This window comes from Falco cherrug, chromosome 15 (assembly GCF_023634085.1).
Source record: "Falco cherrug isolate bFalChe1 chromosome 15, bFalChe1.pri, whole genome shotgun sequence".
Classification (NCBI taxonomy): Eukaryota; Metazoa; Chordata; class Aves; order Falconiformes; family Falconidae; genus Falco; species Falco cherrug.
This window is the reverse complement of record NC_073711.1, coordinates 21,399,875-21,420,137: the sequence shown is the minus strand read 5'-3', so window position 1 is coordinate 21,420,137 and position 20,263 is coordinate 21,399,875. Positions and strand designations below refer to the sequence as shown.

At 37.5% G+C, this 20,263-nt stretch overlaps 1 protein-coding gene across 1 annotated transcript in view; it reads left to right on the top strand.

Annotated features, from left to right (window-relative positions):
• Nucleotides 1-20,263, top strand: part of LOC102053859 (connector enhancer of kinase suppressor of ras 2-like) — a 213,110-nt gene that overhangs the window by 89,224 nt on the left and 103,623 nt on the right. The window contains exons 4-7 of the mRNA XM_055727544.1: nucleotides 6,426-6,628; nucleotides 7,953-8,040; nucleotides 15,465-15,506; nucleotides 20,042-20,161. Of these exons, the coding sequence (XP_055583519.1) occupies nucleotides 6,426-6,628; nucleotides 7,953-8,040; nucleotides 15,465-15,506; nucleotides 20,042-20,161 (453 nt within the window). The remainder of the gene's footprint in view (nucleotides 1-6,425; nucleotides 6,629-7,952; nucleotides 8,041-15,464; nucleotides 15,507-20,041; nucleotides 20,162-20,263) is intronic.

Genomic DNA, 20,263 nt, shown 5'->3' with positions numbered 1-20,263 from the left:
TGACATAGGATACCAATCTAGATATTTTAGCACTTTATCTGAAATCTGTAATAAATACTTGGTTCCACAGAATATGACCCACTAAGGTTTAATACATACTTTTATTTCAGTATTTTAAATGCTAGTGTAAAACCTGCTTACTTGTTCACATAATTTCAACTGAAGGACTTTCGTGATTTACATTAAAGAAATATTTTACCTCCTTCAAATTGCTATATATCTAAAAGATATTCAGCTTGTAAATTCTTTTTAAAGAAGAAAAAATCTACACACCTGACAGAAATGCACTGCCTTGCATACTTTAACTTCATACTATTTTGACAACTTCAGTTTTAAGTTGTATCATAAAAACATCACCAGAAAATTTTAACAGCTTTACCTGATGAAATCAAGGAGATATTTAGAGAAAGAAGTACTTTAGGTTTCTACTGTGTTTTCTGTTAGGCTCTTAACATTTAAAAACATACCTCCAGAAAGGAAATAAAAAATAAAGTGTTTTGATGGTTTTCATTCTGTTTAAGTGCTAGGACTATTTATGCTAAAATCTAGTTTATGACTATTTTGGATTTTTGCTCTTATTAAAGGGGCTGTGTTTGCCTGTTTTTATTCATTAAGTGCTAAATGACTATATGCTATCACAAACACTGTCGTTTTCATTGTGAAGATGTGGCCTTTTTGGGGGCAGCATACAGAGTGATGTAGACCGCAGGGAGTTACGGGATCCCATCTGGCACATCCTGTTTTCCCAAAGGAGATTCCTGAAGCCCAGAGCTGCTTGGGGAATTCTTTGCTAGTCGTCTGAGCCCCACGCTGTGGCTGAGCCCCAGGGGGACAGGTGGGCAGAGGTCTTGTGCTTCGTTGGGAGCACGGGTGCGTGCGGGTCCCCGGGGAGCAGGCAGGCTGGCGGGGGGAGCAGGCAGCCTGGGAAGGACCGGCCTGCCTTCCCAGCCAAGGAGGGGCCGGGCATCCCTGCAGAGCTGCATCAGGTGTTGCAAATCCACAATAACTTTAAGTCAATTTACATGTCATCTGAGAATGGGTTGAAAACCAGTCTGCAGTGGGGAAGATGTGCTTGAAGATTGAGATTTTAGATTAATTTCCTAACCCTGTTGGTTATACAGTGGTGCTGGGACTCAGGAAGAGGACATGCAGCATCTTTCTGTGGTAGTTCACAAATAGGTCAGCTTAAAGCAACTGGGAAGCTGAGCTCTGAGGAGGAGCAGAGTGAGCTATGAGTGCTGCTTTTGGGATGGGCTCAGAGGGGGAGTAGCCTGCTGCACTGAGGGGCAGGGTGGTACCCAGAGGGCCAAAGGCACATCTGCCACGTGGATTCGGTAATGGGCCTGAGGTCTTGTCTGAAACAGACCTGCAGCTATGGCTCCCACAGGGGACTGACTGAGAAAGTGTGGGGATTCTTTCAGTTTATGCATAAAACATAAGAATGGTAGTGTAGCACAATATTTAGGTTGTGGTATTTTAAATGCCTTAACGTGGTAAATTTCATGAAAGATGCTGGAATATCACTCAGAGTTGTTTCCATTAATCTCCTCAGTCAGATCTACTGCTCTGCCCTTTTAATTCTCTGAACCTGACAGTTCAGTGGATATTGCAACATTCTCAAAATATCACCTACAGAAAAAGCTGTATATGCCTTTTTATACATGTATTTATACATATATTACACTGACTACTTACATGAATGACATCAATAAAAACTACTATAATTAAAAATAAACCTGTTTTTAAGGTAATTTAAAGGCATTACTTATGCAATATAAACCTTTTAGCTAAAATTGTGTCCCATGGCAAAAAAAAATTCTGTGTGAGCACATTTTTTTACCTCTGTGGGTCAGATTATAAGAAAACACTTTCATTATATAAGTGCCTTTAAGTATATAATGCTGGGGGGGTGGGGGTGGGGGTGGTGTTTCCACAGAAGAAATAAACTCTTCTTATGATGTAGATATTTCTTGCTCTGCTTTTGATCTTCAAATGTTAGTGTTTACAAAAAATTGATTAGCACTTACCTTTTTTTTCCATCTTATTTGTTATTTATCTTGTTTGCTACATTAATTTGGCCTATTTTATCTCAGTGGCTAAAATTTTCACAGATAATTTTATTAATGTAAAATACTAATTTGTGATGTTATTACATACCTACAATGAGATATGAAAACACCCGAAGCCTCATCTGAAGACTTTTTTCATTCCGCTTCTTTGAATATGTAAAAAGCACAGTTGTTATATTGTCAGATAGATAAAAAAGTACTCATTTTTTGCACTGTCTTTTAAAAATGGAACTTCCAACCAGAATTTATGCACAAAAGAAGTTTTAGCTGGAATTGTGATACAGACGCAGAGTGGGCGGGTTCATTGTCACAGTGTGTTTAGCTATTTTTGCATTTTGGATTTATGACATGAAAAGCAGGCATGATTTCATGTTTTTCGATTTCCTGTATGCATTTTTAACTATATGGGATATTCAGCAATTTATGTCTTCCATCATATCTTCTACTCTGCACTAGTAAAAACAACTTTTTTTTTCAGGTTGTTCAAAAAAACCTGGTATTCTCTCATGTCTTCTGAATTCTAACACTTCTGACAACAGCCACCTGTTTTTTCTGTGCTTAAAAAAAAAAAAAGTCAAGTGCAAAAGCCCTGGAGGTGATCTGTCCTGTCTCTTGCCTCCTGCTACCCCACAGTAACCCTAATCACTAGGAACACAAACTGGCATCTCAAACTGTACAGGAGAGTACTAGGCGGATGGCAGGAACCTTCTCTGATAGTCTGAAAATCTGAGGACTAGAGAATGAAATTGCTAAAATTGAAAACTGTTTTACAGACAGCAAGCAGACTTGTCCTTAAACCTCAGCCAGTTGTACATCTCACTAAGTGTCACTTTAAGCACATCTTCCTCTTGGCTTTATTGCTAATGATATTCTTCTATAAGCTTGTCTGGCTCTGATCTCACATTTCTGTTTAATTTCTACCTCTTGAAATTCTTTCCAACTCCTGTCATTGAATCGGGCATCAGGAACTGCTGAGCTCAAACCTAAAATATGCTACTGAGTCAGTCTGTAACTGAACAAATCAGATAATCTCTGTGTAACTCCTGTGTGAAGCTAATAATGCTAGCACATATTACAGTCCGTGGACATACAGAATTTTTTACTGTTTGAATGGTGCTTTTATGTGAAGAAGCTTAAGCCAACATTTAATAAATTTGCCAGTCACATCTTTCTGTGTTCAAGATGTGCTGTTACTTTGGCCCTTTCTTCCAGCAGTCACCGTTTCTGCAATATACCCGTCAGGCCCGTTTTACTGAAATGGAGTGTAGTCAGCTTTAGTCGTTCTATTCCCACTAAGCAGTTTTGCCATCCAGATTCCATGATAGCTTGACAAACTGTACGGCTGTGTAGTTCTAGGCAGACAGCGTTTAGGGTTGCTTTAATAGTCAGTATTCATTCTCTAAACCTGTATGTCCATTTCCACTAATGGAGTAATTTGGTAAGAAAGATTATGTAACAACTTTAAGCATCATGAAACAAAACCAGGGAATGGAGCAAACCATGCTTCCCGGCCCCCCCCCCCCCCCCCCCCCCTTTTGGTATGAAAAATAATCCTGCCTATGCTAAAGGCACCCTCTTGTCCCTTTTAGAGTATTTTGTTTGGGGTTTTTGTCTTTCTTCATAAATCAGAAATCATATCTAGGATTTAGAGTGCAAGAAAGAAATCACCTGCCAGGAGACAGAATTTTGCAGGCTTGGGAGCATCATTTCTGTGGTGTGTCTCACAATAGCAGCACGTATTTAACACAGTGAGGGCAGAATATATGGCTGTGAAAACTGAAGTCTGATATGGTAGCTGTGATAGCGATTTAGTCTGGCAGGTTTGAGACTGTCTCCGTTAGCATCATGCAGATGAGATACCTGCGGGAATCAGAATAGATCTGGATACTTGCAGTATCACATATACAGAACAGGGCTACCCACCTTATCACAAACTGCAACTCTTCCATCTGGGTTTTCAAGCACATTTGCTGAATCATAATCGATGCAGTCTAAATTTGTGTGTGTACCCACCTGCTGGCTCTTTTCTTCTCTGGAACAACCTCTTCTCTATCCCCTCACCTTGGTTGCTGGCTAGGCAAGCCCGAAAGGGGCCACAGTCCTTCAGTAGTTTTCTAATGTACTGCCATGGTGGGGCTCATGCAGCTTCGTGACACCAGAGCTTCAGCCTGGTAAACGGACTGCACAGGAGGCGGGGGTGGAGGGGGGAATGTGTGCAGCTGACATGAGGTTAGCTGTGGTGCAGAAAATTAGGATGAGGTGATACTTTGAAGGTTTATTATTAACCATTCTTTTCCCACCCTTGTAATGTGTTGGTGAGTGTGCAAAATCAAAATCTTTCTGAGGGGAAACTAAGCCCTGCCTAGCTGGTTGCTAGCTGGTAAAAGCACCCCAACGTGTCCACTTGGTCATCGTCTTGGCACAAGTAGAAGTTGAGAGAAAAATAGAGCAGAGGAGGGAATTCCTTCAGTGCTTTAATAAGAGGGGAAAAAAAAAAAGAAGAAAAAAACAAAAAAAAAGTTTAGCTGCAAATATTAACCAGGTGGCATACTAATACCAAATACAACTTGCTTTTTAACTTTAAACTTTTCCAAAATAGAATGACTGACTTTAGTGGTGCTGTTGTTAACTGTACAGTATTTGTTCTGGAAAAAAAGATGAAGAGAATTTTTCTCATCTGTAGCTAAACCAGTGTAACTTTTGTTTGTTTCAACATTCAGTCTTAAACTGGATGCTTCCAAACCTGACTGACTTTTTGTGATGCCTTAGGCATGATATGTATACAACAAATTAATTCTGTCCCTATTATTTAAAATTATTTTTAAATCCGAATTCTTTGCAGTGAGCTAAGTAAGAAAGCAAAGTGTTTCCATTTCTTGTAGGTTGCCCTCCAGACTGCAGGCAGGTGGCTGGATTTATTTTTCAGAGTGAACTTTGAGAAGGAAAATGGCTGGCAGAGAAGGCATATTCCCAAGTACCAGCTGTAACTGGTCCAAACAACTTTACCAAACAGTCGTTTGTATTTTGTTTGACTTAGATACAAGCCCAACTCAGAAGCTTATTATTGGTCAGTGCTTTTTTTTTTTTTTTCTTGGTGTTGGAAATTATCATTTCTAACACAAATATCCATATTGACATCCATGAAGACTGTGTATTTTTCGCAGTTCTCTATTTTCTGTTTTGAGGAAGAAGTTTAGGTAAAAAAAATAACGTGATATTCAAGATCAGTCATTCTCTGTAAAATATGCATGGCTGAAACAAATAGTGGGCAATTAATTCAAACTCTGAAAGCTAATTTTGTTTAAATGTTTATTAAATTCTTTCATGTGCTACATCCTGTTGTGGCAGCAGGAACTCTGGGTTCAGTTCAGTGTGTCTGAGACTTTCTATGTGAATTTGAGTGAATTATTTAATGTATTCGAGCTGAGATATCTTTGTGTTTGTTATCTGGGTCTAAGCACGGAATTGGCTTGATGATAAAAGAACAGAGGGTGAGGGAATGCAGAAAAAGAGGAAAGGGGACTTGTGTATGGAAAACTTTACTTAGATTCAACACCTCCCCCCACCCCCAACAGAATTAGAACAGAAGAAAATCCATTAAGAGCTGTTAAATATGAAGACACTGTCACTGACTGAAGTATCTGAACCACCAACAGCTGTTACTATATGCCTGCTTTTTCCTCAGATCCTTCCCTATGCAGCCGCTGGAGACAGGAGTACCATGTCTTTGCTCTGACCTGATCTGACTGTTCGCATATCACATTGCATGTGGGAGAGCTGCTCACCAACAGCAGGGTTCAGGGAGGAATTTTCCTGTAAAAGCCTATCACCAAGGCCATGTAAGATCTCATACCTTATTCACAGCATGAGTAAAAGGGAAGCTCTGCTAAGTCTGAGTTATTACAGGTTACTAGAGGGACTTACACAAATCTGAATGAGAGCCAGTGCAGTGGGACTGCTAGAGACGTGCTCTCAGAGGTAACAAATACACCGAATGGTTAACACTGAACTGTAGCAGTAGGGGATAGTGGACTGACTCATCTTCACTTGAAATTGGGAAACATCATGAGACTCAGCATACGGGGATTCTTTTTACCTTCCCCTCAGTGACTTCGTTGGACCAATGGGTTTAGGGACTCCAGAATTGTGACCATTGATGACATTAGAAGTGGTCGTGCCAACAGGATGGATGTGTCTTGCACGTACTGAAGTAGTCTGTTGCTTAGCCTGGCACCAGGCTTCCATAACTACCCTGCCCTTTTGACCAATACCGTTCATGTTTAACCTCACAGTTATATTCGTGTAGCTGATGAGACACTATTTCACTTAATTGTGTATCTTCTTCTTTCCCCTTAGAATTATGGTTTGGAGACCGAAAACCTGAGAACTCTGTCTCACAAGCTGAATGCTTCAGCCAAAAATCTTCAGAACTTTATAACGGGTAGAAGGAGGAGTGGCCATTATGATGGCAGGGCCTCCAGACGACTGCCAAATGATTTTCTTACCTCTGTAGTTGACCTGATTGGTGCTGCCAAGAACTTACTAGCCTGGCTGGACAGGTAATTTGCTATTCCTTGATCCTTTATGCATGAGAATAATTCTTTGGGTTGTCTTGTTTTTGTTCTTTCTTTTTCTCTTGCACTCTTCTATTCTAATACTACAGTGGCAGTTCTGAAATTCTAACTCTGAATTCTATTTTGCAACTTTCTCAAATATTTGAGGCAAAAATGTGATACCCTTTTCTGTCAGGAGGCTGTTAAAGTTTTATCTAGTTATTTTTTCAGATTCTTTCAGTCTAACAGTATTTTGTGTGGAATTAGTACTTCTGTGCTATTCCAAGTTGACATCTCACTGACACAAGTAGCAACGTCATCAGTAATTTCAGAAGAAGGGAAAGAAAGAAAAGATTTTGGAGTTTGAACTGTCCTTCAGCCATCAAAAAGACACAAAAATGCTGGAGTTGAGCAAATCAATTAAGAATATTCAAATAAATTATAGTACTTGCTTAGTCTGAAAATTAAATTAGAGTTTTTATCGAGTAAGACTGATGTGTTAGGTACAGTTGTGGTGTTGGTTAACACTCAACAATCAAGCACTGGTTTCTTTTATATGTGAATTGAGAATGTGATTAAAAATATTTCTCTGAATAAATGCAGTTATAATTTTGATTGCAGAAAAAATGAAACCAAAACATAAAATAACACCAGATCATTTATGTTTCTCTTTCTTTGGAGTTACAGCAATGGATAGCTTTATCTTGAATCTGAATGCTCTTGAATATATAAAAGGCACTTTGGAAATCACAGTGAAAGTTAATCACCCTCCTTTACAGGCTTTGTATAATCCTGGTGACATCTTCCTAACCTAATGCCAGCAGTCATACTCTCTCAGGCTATGACCTTGTCAGCTCTTAAAAATTCAAATGGGGTCAGATTCAGCTAGAATTTGGAGCGCCTGAAGAAAATCCAAGTGTGCAGGAAGCTGTTAGTGATTAAGTAAGCATTACTTTGCTCTCTGAATTAAGGTGCTAATGGCTGCTGAAGAGTGATGTCCTACTATAAATATTCTCTTTTTAGTGAGCTGTACAAAGGAAATCTGGATTATTTGCAATTATTTGGAAGCTCTTATTTTTGCTTTCCACAAGAATGATAATTTCTGATGTTCTGGCCAAAAAGTAGTTTACAACCTTCCTGCCTGTTTTGTTTCTTGTTTCAAAGGTGTATGTCACAAAAGCTGTGTAACTTGCTGCTGGAGATCATCATGATTAGGTTTTTCACACTTCTGTGGTGTAGAACTGAACTCTGTATTACATATATCAGCTTATACTGTAAACAGGTGTTATAATCCTTAATGCTGTATAAACCTGCCCTTCCTTTGTCACAGGTCTCCATTTGTCAGTGTGACAGAATACTCACTGTTGAAAAACAATATTGTTCAACTGTGCCTGGAACTAACAACCATTGTGCAACAGGTAGGAGTGTTTATCTTCCACTCTGAGTCCTCTTCATACTGTTGCTTAAAAATTGTAATAGGAAAACATTACTAAACTTTTACTTCACCAGAAAAATTATTTTAGCATTACCTCTATGTTCTTTGCATATTCTCTTTCTCTGGGAGTGATGGGAAGATTTTTGGACTTTGGTTATCTTCACGTGCCTGGATACTTTGAAGGGCAGTGTGAAGTTTAAAATAATCCACTTTGATTTTGAGTAGACAAATTCATGTCAGGTTCTCTATCACCATGCAAGTGTTAAGAGAACAAAGCCACAGTGGGAAACAGTTTAACTACTGCTAACAGTGTATTATTACAGATTAAAATATAAATGATCAAAAATCTTTCAGGGACAAGTTTTTACAATACATACAAATGCAACTTGTAGTGTTGCTTCTTCACTTAAAGGATAGCCAGTTTCATGAAAGTTGTGTAATGATTAACATGAAATATTCATAACATTAAACAAACCGCATATGGAAAAAAAGATGGTAGTATTATCATCACTGTTATTCATTAATTAATTGTAATATAGTACAGTCCACAGGAACATAAAATTAATATAGTCTCTGACAGTCTGCCCCTGACATAAGACAAGAGGATACACAAAGGTACAGAAAGATTGAGTGGAAATACTTTTTAGAACCACAGTGAGCTCCCTCACCTGTGAGTGGAGGAAAATATTGACGAGACAAAACAGTGCTATGGGAATGTGTGGAGAGGTTAGAGAGCAGGCAGGGCTGCCTTGGAATGAAGCAAAAGAGAAAGATAAAAGTGTTGTGGGAGGGAAGGCAAGATGAAAGCTTAGCTAAAGCTGTAGTTCGTAAGCACCTTAAATTGGCTGTCTCCAATATACAGGGCACCACTGCCTGCTTCTGTCCTATGCTGGCACAGTTTTCCAGGTAACCTCGCAGTAGACCGATCATAGACCTCATCTAATTTGAAAGGCTTCCTGGAGTAATAGCAAACTTCGCCTGCCCCCTGCCCCGCTCAATTTCATTTTAGTTCTTGGAAAAAAAGAACTAAGGATGATAACTATCAGTCTTTGTATTTTACACTATTATCCTTAATTTATAATATTCAGCTTTATTCCTTTTAGAAACTTTGTCCTTTATGTGTTTCTGCAGTGTAAAACAAAGACCTTTTTTCTCTTTTCTTGGTTTAAAAATTCCTATGTAGGCATTTAATTATTCATGTGTCTTCATTAAGCTTTCTCTTACAAGGTGTGTATAGCACTAGGCTATTTTTGATTTACAGACTAAGCAAAATGAACTCTACAGTATAACAAGTTTGGATTTTGATTCCGCCCTTCAACTGATATTTGTTTGAGTTTTATTTTTTCCTGTGGTCTAGGTGAAAATAGTATAATTTTGAATTGCTGTCTCCATTTTTGTTGTTCATTTCACTGCTTCTGGCAGTTGAAATTCTGTTCTACTATGCCAGCAATACTTTGGTTCTTTTTTACCCTCCAATTTTTCAACTCCACTTCATAAGTTGTCCTCCTTTTGACAACTTAAAAACAAATCTATTTTTTATCATAAACTCCAAGATATTCCAGGATGAAGAATGTTTAGTTAGTTCTTCAGGACTGTTACAAATAAAATTTTGTCTTTTTCTTATCTTATTGTCAGATCTGGGTTGTTTGATAGTCATCTATTAAGATCTTTTTACAGTATATTGAACTTGTCACCAGAAAGAGCTGATAAAATCATTCATAGGCAGACGGTGTTCCTGTTACTAACTATATCTGAGGAAAATTGATCTTAATGTGTGAAAGCAGAAATGTCTTACCTAAACCAGAATTGCAGTCTTAACTGTAGGATAAAATATGAATTGAAAGATGTAGCTAATAAAAACCTAGATCTCAGATCTTTTCTGATACTCCTTGTTTTACAAATTATATAAACTTTAGATATCTAATTCAGTCAGTGTGAAAGCAGCAGTCAAGGCTATGCATTTGGCACATTGAGTGAGGAATGGCTTCAACCTGAAGATTTCTTTTGTGCAAAATTAACATGCTATATGTGCATAACTTACAGCTGCCCCCTGAGGTGAACTTCCTTCTAAATAGGGGGCATTACTATGTAAACTTAGTTTAATATTGACACAGCTTATGAATCTCCTTGCTATGATGTATGTATCTGAGTGACATACTCTTATATCTAACCAGAAAGTAGGTTTTTTAGGTTTTAGGTCATATTCTTTGTATGAGTGTGAAGATGAGAACTTCATTCAAAATTTAAACCAGACATGAACTGCAATATCAGGTGTTATTCTTTACATACCATGTAAATGTCTCAACAAATAAGCAGTCACTTGTTAATCTGTAAACAGTATCTTCTCATGCTGGTTACAAGAACACTGATCTTCTATCCTTTTGTTTTAGAGGAGTTTTTATGTCCATTTATGCTTCTGAATGCACTTTATTCTACTCAATTTTCTTATCCCTCATGATCTCACCTTTACTAAAATAAGTAGGGAAACTATAAAAGAACAGTGTTATGCAGAAAGCTGCAGAAACATCCGATTTTGAGGTGCAATGTCCCATCAAAATGTATTGATGATAATGTGCAAAAAAAAGCATGTTAGAACAGGGTATTGAAATGTTTGATCTTCCTCACTTCATTTCGAAGTATAGCTCTAGCTTTAAGGTAGACTAGCTCTCCTTTTTGCTCTGAAAATGAATCCATCAGACTATCTTAAATGAATTTGGATTTGGGATTTGGATTTGGTCATGTTTTAGTGCCAAGGCTACCCTGGGGGAAAGATAACTAGAATAACTGGGGAAGAACAGGTTTGGAATTTTGTTCATAAAATGTAGCCATTGGTTAATTTTTCATTTAGTAGAAAGACTTCACTAATTCTACTAGAAGCTGGTTTTCTGACTTTTTTTTCCTGAATGTCAAAGAATTTTAAACCTGTGATAGACACTTTTGATATGTACATTAAACTGCATGAACAAACATTGTCTAAACAAAAAGTTTGTGTCTTACCAAAGTATGTCAGCACAACTTAAGCTGATTATTTTCCAACAGAAGCCAAACATATTTTTTTTGTTCTCCCCTTTATTATTGTTTAATTAACCTTGCTGAGATAAATTCAGAGACTATATCACAGATTTTGACCCTAATTTTTAGTCAAATACTTTATGTTTAGGGTGAAGCATGTGTTTTTTGAAACTATCTCATTGGTACTGCAACTGATAGAAACTGTTGTTTCTTAGTAGTTTCCTGTACTTGGTATAACTTCTAAATTAGCCTTCCTCTGGGTGGGTGGGTGGACTAGGTAACCTCTAGAGGTCCCTTCCACCTGAATTATTCTGTGATTCAGCAAGTGCCATTAAAAACATGGGTGTTATTTTCAGTTTGAACTTTGCAGACTGCAGCTTTCAGTCCCTCAATCTTACTTTGCTTGCATTTGCTAAAGAACATTTTGTTATCAAACATCTGTTCACTGTTTTCTAAATATAGATTGTGATCAAGCTTTTACCTTAATTAAACCAAGTAAAAGTTACTTTAGTGTATTTACTGTTGTATACTGGCCTTATTTCAGAGCAATCTCATTTTTTTTTAATGTGTGAATTCCAGAAGGGTATGTTTGGTTTTATGTATGCAAGCAATATATTTTTAAATATCATTTTTTCATATCCACAATTCAAAGATTGCAGTAGATCTTTACTGCAGTGTTATATTGGGAAATGGCATTCAACTGGCAAACATCACAAAGTCTTAACTTCTCTTCCAAGCTGCTCCTTTACAGGGTCTCTGTTTCTTTTCAGTAGTTGACTCAACTCATGCTGTTTTATTGTACTAAGTTAATGAACTAAATATTTTATATGTATTGGTATTTTTATGTGTTAGTTAACTGTCCCCAAGACTTGTCATAAAACATTTTTTATGGTATCTGCAAATTTCAGTAGTACTTGCATTTTTTTCCTTTGGGAATTAGAAACTAAAATTACAAATATAGTGTGGGTGAGCACAAGTCCTACTGACCTTTTCTCTTTATGAATATTCAAAAGAATGCTGTTTAATAGAGTTACAAAGGTGTACTGTACCTTTGAAAGGCAGGATGTTCTGGATAGAGCAGAAGCTGGCTTGTATGCAATACTGCTGCTGTGACTGGTTTTGCAATCCCTGTATTTTACCATTTTACAGAGGGGAGATGGAATGCAGCTACTAATTTTTTAAAGTTTTTTAAACTGTAAGAAAAAACATTTTTAACGTCATCTTGCTTATGGAGGATGTAGAAAGATTATCACTATAACTATTCTTTATTTTCTAAGAAAAATAGATCAAAAATATAAACATGTTAGTCTTGGAAGATTTTTTTTTAATGAGATCCCTAGTGCATTGCTATTTATCAGAGAAAAATAAATCAGAAGAATATTGTGACCTACATATCTTAATGTTTTAGTATAATATTGCAAGTGCTTTTAACCTCTCAGTTAAACTAGCCTGATGTATTTATAAAAATAGTCTATGCATCTATCTTGGAAGGAATCCCAAAGCCATTAACATTTTTAATGCTAATGTAATCTTGAATGCACGACATAAGTGTAGCTAACATTAATTCTGCTCTACAAAACAGTAAAATTTGAGTTTTACTATACATAAGTCTTCTATTCTTTGACCTGAAGTAATTAGGTTTGTTCAGAATGAAGCTTATACTGTATTTTAGAACAGAAATTAAAGGAGTAATTTAGAAATGAGCATTCTCTCTGAAGTCAAGCTGTAAGCCCTGCTGTGATCATTTTGTTCTCTTGGTACTTGGAGGGTTAAAAGGAGATGGTGGATGTGCTGTTTGAAGTGTGTAAAACTTGTAGGAAAAACTGCCTTGGGCATTACCAGCCAAACTGACTAATTGAATTCTTTTTTTGTGCTATAGAAAATAACAGTATGAATACAGAAGAAACATCAAAGGGATGCTTGACCATGAAATGCTAATATAAATTCTTCTCTGTGTTCCTTGGCACTCGTGGTGGTCTTTCTTATTCTGTAGCAATATTCTCTAAAGTGTATTCACTTAGAAATCAGTTTCTCTACAAAAGTGCCAATCCTCCAAACTGAGCATGACCCTTAGCCCTGAGGGTGCCAGGGTTCCCTGTGCCCAGGGCTGAGAGGCTCGGGTGGGCTGGAGCTGCTCTGCAGCCTCAGGTGGGCTGAGGGACGGGGTCCTCAGAGCAGCACCCAAGAAAGAAGGTTCTAGAGCTGTGCCTGGCCGCAGCGGGTGGGATATCGCTGAGGGTCTGAGCTCCTGGACAAGAGGAGCAGAGATCTGCCAGTTAGCTGCTATTTCTCATATAGAGTACCACAGCCTAAGCTGATCATATAGCTGATCTTCTTCTAGAGTAAACGGAGGGAGGATGTTGGAATTATTTCATGGGAAGTTTAAAGCAATTAACTGTTACTGCTAACATACTAAGATCCAAGGAGGAAATCTTAAGAACTACAGTGAATCTTAAGTTAATTGGGGGGATCTTTTAGGTATATCAGCAATTCAAGTTTTACTTGGAAAGTTATTCAAGGAAAAAGACAAGTAAGAAAGATGGGTTGGTTGGGTTTTTTTACTTCTCATATCCCTATCCTTAAAAATATGTCCTGAAATCCTTACATCCTTCTCTTGCTTTGTAGAAAGCTTTTTCCAATGTGACATAGTATTTTGAGAAGTATTTTACCATTTCCCAACGTAACTTTTCTTTATTGGCTCTTAATTCACTGAGATGTAAATGATCAGTTCCAATATGGTGTAGAGAAGTCGCGCACGCTGAGCAGGGTGCTGCCTGGCCGGGTGTGTGTTATGGCGGCCCCTTCGCTGCCCCCTCACCGGGCGCTGGCCCTGCCGCCAGCCACAGCCTCCCCCGCTCCCTGAGTGCGGACAGGTGCTGGATAGCCCAGGAACAGCTTCTCCTCAGATTTTGTCACAGCAAAGCACCCCTTTATGACAGGCAGGTGTCGCAGGCTGGTGCTCACCGCGTAGGAGTGTGGTGGGCTGCCTCAGGGGAGGGGCGGAAGGTTCTAGAGCTGGGGGGAGCGTGGAGCCCTGCTGTGGGGGCTGAGGCCTTGGCAGAGGGTGACCAAAGTATCCAGGGACCCTAATCTCTACTCTGTCTGGCAAACTTGACTTTTCTGTACTTTCCTTTTAATTTTGTATTTTAGTAAAATATAGCCGGAGAGCCCAGTGGTGATTTGTAGTGCGGCCTGGCTGGGGAAGGGTAGGTAGAGCTGGCCCAGTGCACTTGGGCCCTCTCCTGTAGGAAGGGGTTAAATACTGCCTTGCCACTCCTGTCTGGTGCTTTAGAGAGGGGATTTTACTGAGGAAATTCTCAACACATTAAAAAGCAGAAGAAGCAGTAGATCTCTTAGGAATTGTATGCTTTGTTTTATGAAGGAAAAGTAGTATTTTAGCCACTGTAATATCACTAAATCAAAACACAGATTGAGAGAGTAATGACTTCAAGTTATGAAGTGATAAGATTTATTATTCTTAAAATGATAGCCAAAATAGGAAAATGACTGCTTTAGAAGTTAAAAGTCTTCAGCAAATTAAGAAGTTGATCAGGAATATTGTGTTTCAGGCCTGCTTTAAATTGATTAATAGCAACGTTGTATAATGGAAAGCTGGGATGAAGTTGTTCTTTGGGAAATCTTAAGGCAGTGAAACCCCCTGGTTATCCCTGGACCAGTGCTCAGCATGAGCAAGCCCATGTCCTATCTTGTCCCTTTTTGGTGTGGCTTGTGCCTTCCAAAGTCCAAAGCTAGAGCAGCTATGGGGCTTTTTCCAAGAGATGGGACCACTGTTGTTTCTTGTCCCTTGTGGATGGTGTAGACAATCAGCAACCATCTTGAAGCAAAAGATGGAGCAAACCAAACTGACAGTGTGGACACACCATGTTTAGCATCTTTAGCACTGCACCTGTTGTAAAAATATTTTCTGTTTACTTTCCCTTCCTATGCTTTATAGTAACACAACCTACCTAGTGCTAGGTCTGACACAACTGTCTGCACCCCTCACAGCTTGTGGAACAGGTAATAAACATATTACTTGATTTGAGGCTTGGCAGTGTATCTCTCGCTCTGCACATCATTGAAATTCTGACATGCCAGATTAATTATACTCAGTTACTTTTTTCCTCACTATTGTGGCTATTATATTGTTGCTAATATTGAACACAAGTTTCAGGGCTTTCAAAGGAAAAATAGATCCCTGAGGTTAACCAGCCACGAGAGTAGTTGTTTCCTGAAATTGTAAAGCAACCTTTTGGTCAAGACAAAACTCAAGAGATCACTTGTCTTTACAGGAACCTCTGTAAGAGATAGTTATCAGCATACAGCCTTCTTTTATTTCTTATTAGGAAATTTAAAATAATGTGCATTAATTGTTTTTGTTTCATTTTCCCACAGGATTGTACAGTCTATGAAACAGAAAACAAAATTCTTCATGTGGTAAGTAATCTAATTATTCTGCTTTGGTATTCTCTAATCCTACCCCATCCACTTAAATGATTTAAAAAAAAATTAAATCTACAATAGGAATATAAAGTTTCTTACTATTTGACACAACTTCCGATGAATGGTATAAGTTGCTGAAAGTTAAATTTTTCATAATTAAGATCAAATACTTAAAAAGCTAAAAATTCTTTTCAAGACCAGCAATAAAGACATCAGCTTACATATTTTGTGGCCCCCTGAAATGGTACAAGTTAGTTATGACTCCTACCAGCCAGTGTAATGACTGCCCCAGTACCCTAGATTTAACACTCAAAAATATCTTTTTTTTGCATCAACATAACGAAATGGAGAGACAATACCCAAGCAATACTACTAATAATTTTTTCACCAAAGGCGTTGTTTCCAGTTTCTCCGAATGTTGGAGGCTTTTGAAATGTGGTGTCGTTCACTTAAGAACAATTCCTACCAAGCCTTTTTATTCTTTCCTCAATTGGAACTTTTTCAAATGTAAGGCTTAAGAATTGGCTTTCTTCTGGTACTCCCTAACTTACACCTGTTTATTTTAGCAGGCAGGGTGTGATACTCCCTCTCACTCTTCTCACACAGTTCCGTGCAGTAATGCTCTCTGTTATACCTACAGTTAATTAAAAATACATAATTATTGTTCTTACATTGTTTTAGAAGCTTCACGGACCTCTTACTAGTGTGGTATTCTTACTAGGATTGTTGGTATTGAATTCCAGCAATGGATCCATCAGACCTGGTGCATTATTAGCTTCACTGGTTGTCAGACTGCGCACTTTGTGCCTTCAGTACTCAAAAATTCTAATGACAAAGGGGAATTGCAGAACCTTACACAAAGTTATTGATTAGATATTGGCCTTTGAGTTCAAATACTTTGTATTTTCCTGATACTGGCACTGAAAACTTGTACTAACACTGAGATAGAGTTAAAGCCTACGGTGAAAAGAAAATCTCAAAGGATTTACAAGTTCAGATAAGCTTTTGATAAGCTCTAACCAAGTGCCTGAATTTTTTTTTTTAAAGCCTTTTACACACACTCTGCTTCCAGCGGGGATTAAAATTTGTCATAAAACATTGATGTGCTGCTAAATTCAGAAAGCATGCAGGGACGTTTAGAAAAAGGCTTACTGTTGCAAACCTGATTCTGAAAAGAACTTTTAAAAGCACCTGAAATCTTCTTGGATTTTCAGTGTGTGTGTGTGTGTGTATATATATATACATACACACATACATATATACACATCTTTTTAACCCACAATTATAACCACATATGACTTCTAGAACTATATCTTCAGCAGGAATGTTATTTTTGACTTCTCTACCTTTTCTGAATGGAAACCTAGAAGAATAGATGAGAGGAGAGAAAAGTTTCCATTTTTAGGTATTCCATAGGCTCAGCAGTGAAAACATGATGAACCTTAAGGTACCTAGATCCCAAGGCAGTAGAACTCACCTTAGCCTAAGAAAAATCACATGAAACCACCTGATTCAGAGCATCCAGGCTCTGAGAATCAACCCATTTATCATTGTAACTGTGGGTGAAGTGAGAATCACCACCTTTCTCACAGCATATTAACAAAAAAAAAAAAAATTTACTCGAAGGACACTGTATTCAAGAATAAACTTTGTAAATTGTTCATTTTTACAGTCCCTTTATTTCTAAAAATAAGAAATTGTGATGCTTTAAAGAAGAATTTCACATTTATAAGAGATAGACTCTATAACTCTCAAACACCACATGGTGTTTTGTCTTATTTCTGAAAGATATTAAGAAAGATATACTTAGAAGTAAAGACAGATTTCAAAAACTATAATCCATGATTGACTTTTTTCATTGGTTACTGAAGAGGTTCACTGAGGTGTGGAGTTATTTAGAAGAGCTCCACGCCAGGGCAGCATGTGTTCAGGTGATGTGATTGCTGGTGCACTGTTGCCATTCCCTCACTAGCCATATGATTAGACTATGTATACTCTGCAACTGAGGTATTACGGAAAAGGTAAATTATGGAGGAGTGGTCTTCAGGATCACTTAAACTGCATGTCTGGGAGTCAGGTTTCTTTTTTTTTCCTATCTGCTCAGCAAAATGTGCTTTATCAGGGCTGCATCAGTTCTCTAGACTAAGAGAGTGCACCTATGATAATTAAAAATTACAACCTGCTAGATGTTCTTTCTTTCAACAGTAAATACAGATTAGTAACTTCCATTCACTGGACTGACCCCGCAGTGGTTGCCATAGTAAAATACTTCTTGTGACGTATAAGTTTGTATGGATTGTTCAAGACTTAGTGGTTTTCTAGAGATTCTGTTCTTGTCATAGCCCATTGAAAGAAATGTAATAAATGGGTTTAGGTGTTGGATGGCCTGTAAAACTGTATGTAAAGTTCTTCTGCAACAGGTACTCAACTTTTGGAAGAACCCATTTTTGTTCAAGATTTTCTTAAGTGCAGTAGTATTGCGCCATCTGGAGAGTGTGAACTTTGCTTTCTGTGGTTTTGGAACTAGTACACAAGATTTAGTTCCTTTCTGTTTTTTTTAATGCCAAAAATACTTTAGCTCATGTTGATAGTGCCATAACAACCATTACTTCCTGACCCTGTGCTATTATTCATATATTCTGCTCAGTTGCTCCCATTTACACTGTCTGAGCCTTTGCATTATTTACAACTGGTGTCAGGTCTCTCTTGTATCTGCTGAAATACTTTTACAGCATACTAATATTTTTAATTATTTTACTATCATTTTTCTTGACTGTTTTCCTCATGCTAAAATCCTACATAGATTTTAGGTAGCTTTGTGAATCATGGAGAGATCTTAAGGATTTTAACTGTGAATTTGACAAATTTTGTGTTTATTTTGTTCTAAAGTTTATTTACAGAAAAAGTATTTCCATGTGACAACTCTAAAGTTAAAACATTACATCAGAAAGTAGAAAGTGTTGTTTCTGGGGTTTAGTCTGCATCTAATCTGCACCTGTGATCTGGAACGTTAGGGCATAAGAGAGGGCTTCAGTTTGAAATCATAGTAATATTTTGAGATGACAGTAATTGAAAAGCTGGGTGAAAGCATATACTCAGAGACAGGGTCAGCCACCAGTTCATATGTAGAACAGCAGTACAGCATGTTTTTTGAGCAAGCCAGTTTCTATACCTCTGGTGTGAGAAGACAGGTCCTAAAGTTTTGTTTAGGGGTTCTGGCCCAAAGCTGAAACTGCTAGAAATATTTCTGATAATGGTGACCTTTAGATGCAGTTATGCCTACCTGAGTGGGATGCTTTGCATCTTGCCGCTGATACAAAATACAAATGCCACTTCCAGTACTCCAGAGCTGTACTTTTATACAGTGAATGGAAATATAATCTATAAATTCAGTCATAATAAATAATAATAAATAATAAATTTATTCTTTAAGACAACTTTATTTGTTTAACTTATAAGTGTAGGATCAAATGAGATATTAGAAATCTTCATGCTTTTGCAAAAGCCTGAAATAAAACTTCCCTTAAGGGATTTCACTAGAATTTGCTATAATTAGGGCAAATGAGAGTATAGTCCCCAAAGGAAAATAGATGCATACAACTTTGACAGGAAGACCATTCTGAAATTCATCTAAATGAATGCTTTGAGATTAGGTTCAAATATTTTTAGGCATAGTCTTTTCGAAGGAACGCTTTAAGCAACACATGCAAACTTGGCAATAAATCTTTACTCATGAAGATTCCCTGAGAGTGCAGATCCTTTCTGATCCATAGACTTACTGTTTGTCTTTGATGGATGGGTTTAATCTGTCAGCATCACTGATACCATCTATGCAATGGGTTCCTGCTTTGAAGGTGTTTGTGTGGACTGGTATTAAGAGATCTTTAGCTGGGAGGCAGGATAACATAAAATTATTGCATAGTTGTAGAGATTTAGAATATCAGTTAAAGGATGTGTTCAAAAATGCATAAGAATTTTACTTCAGGAAATAAATTAACTAAGGCATTTTCCTGCCAGTGCAATTTTTAACAAAGGAAAAGTTTCCTAAATTGTATAATGCAGAATTCACCTAATTATCATTGTTGGTAGGGTTGTGCCCATTATTTGGGAGCCAAAATAGATCATTAAGTCCATGTACAAGACATTTATTTGTACGTATTTACATATTCCATTGTATTTATAATGATACATTATAATGACAGATAAGTTCATCAGGTGTTGTGTTTGTTTTTTTTTTTAAAAAAAGTCATGTAGTTGGAGTGTGGAAGATAGTTTGTATATACAGATGTTCTCAGTGCACAGTAAAATCTTTTGGTCAGAATAACTGTACATGCATGTACTTTTCTTGACATTTATGGATATTTTCTGTTCCCTTAACCTCTTGTTCTTGACTTTCATATGCCTGCAGCATTTATAATGCTAAGAAGCAAAATGATCAGTTTATTCTCAGTTAGTTCTCAGAATAAGAACTTCTTTGCTAGTAGCTTCAGTTTAATATGAGGAATTATATTGACTTTTTTTCTTTGTAGTGTAAAACCTTGTCTGGGATTTGTGACCACATCATTTCGCTCTCATCTGATTCTCTGGTGTCACAGTCAGCACATCTTGAGGTAGTTCATCTCACCAGCATTATGCCCAGTGAGGGTTTGGTAAGTAGCAAAGCAGTTTAATTTTTAACTGTTAGAATACAGAATACAAGTTTCAGGTTTTTAGGGTGATTTCTTTTTTTAATTTATCGAGAAATCAAAATG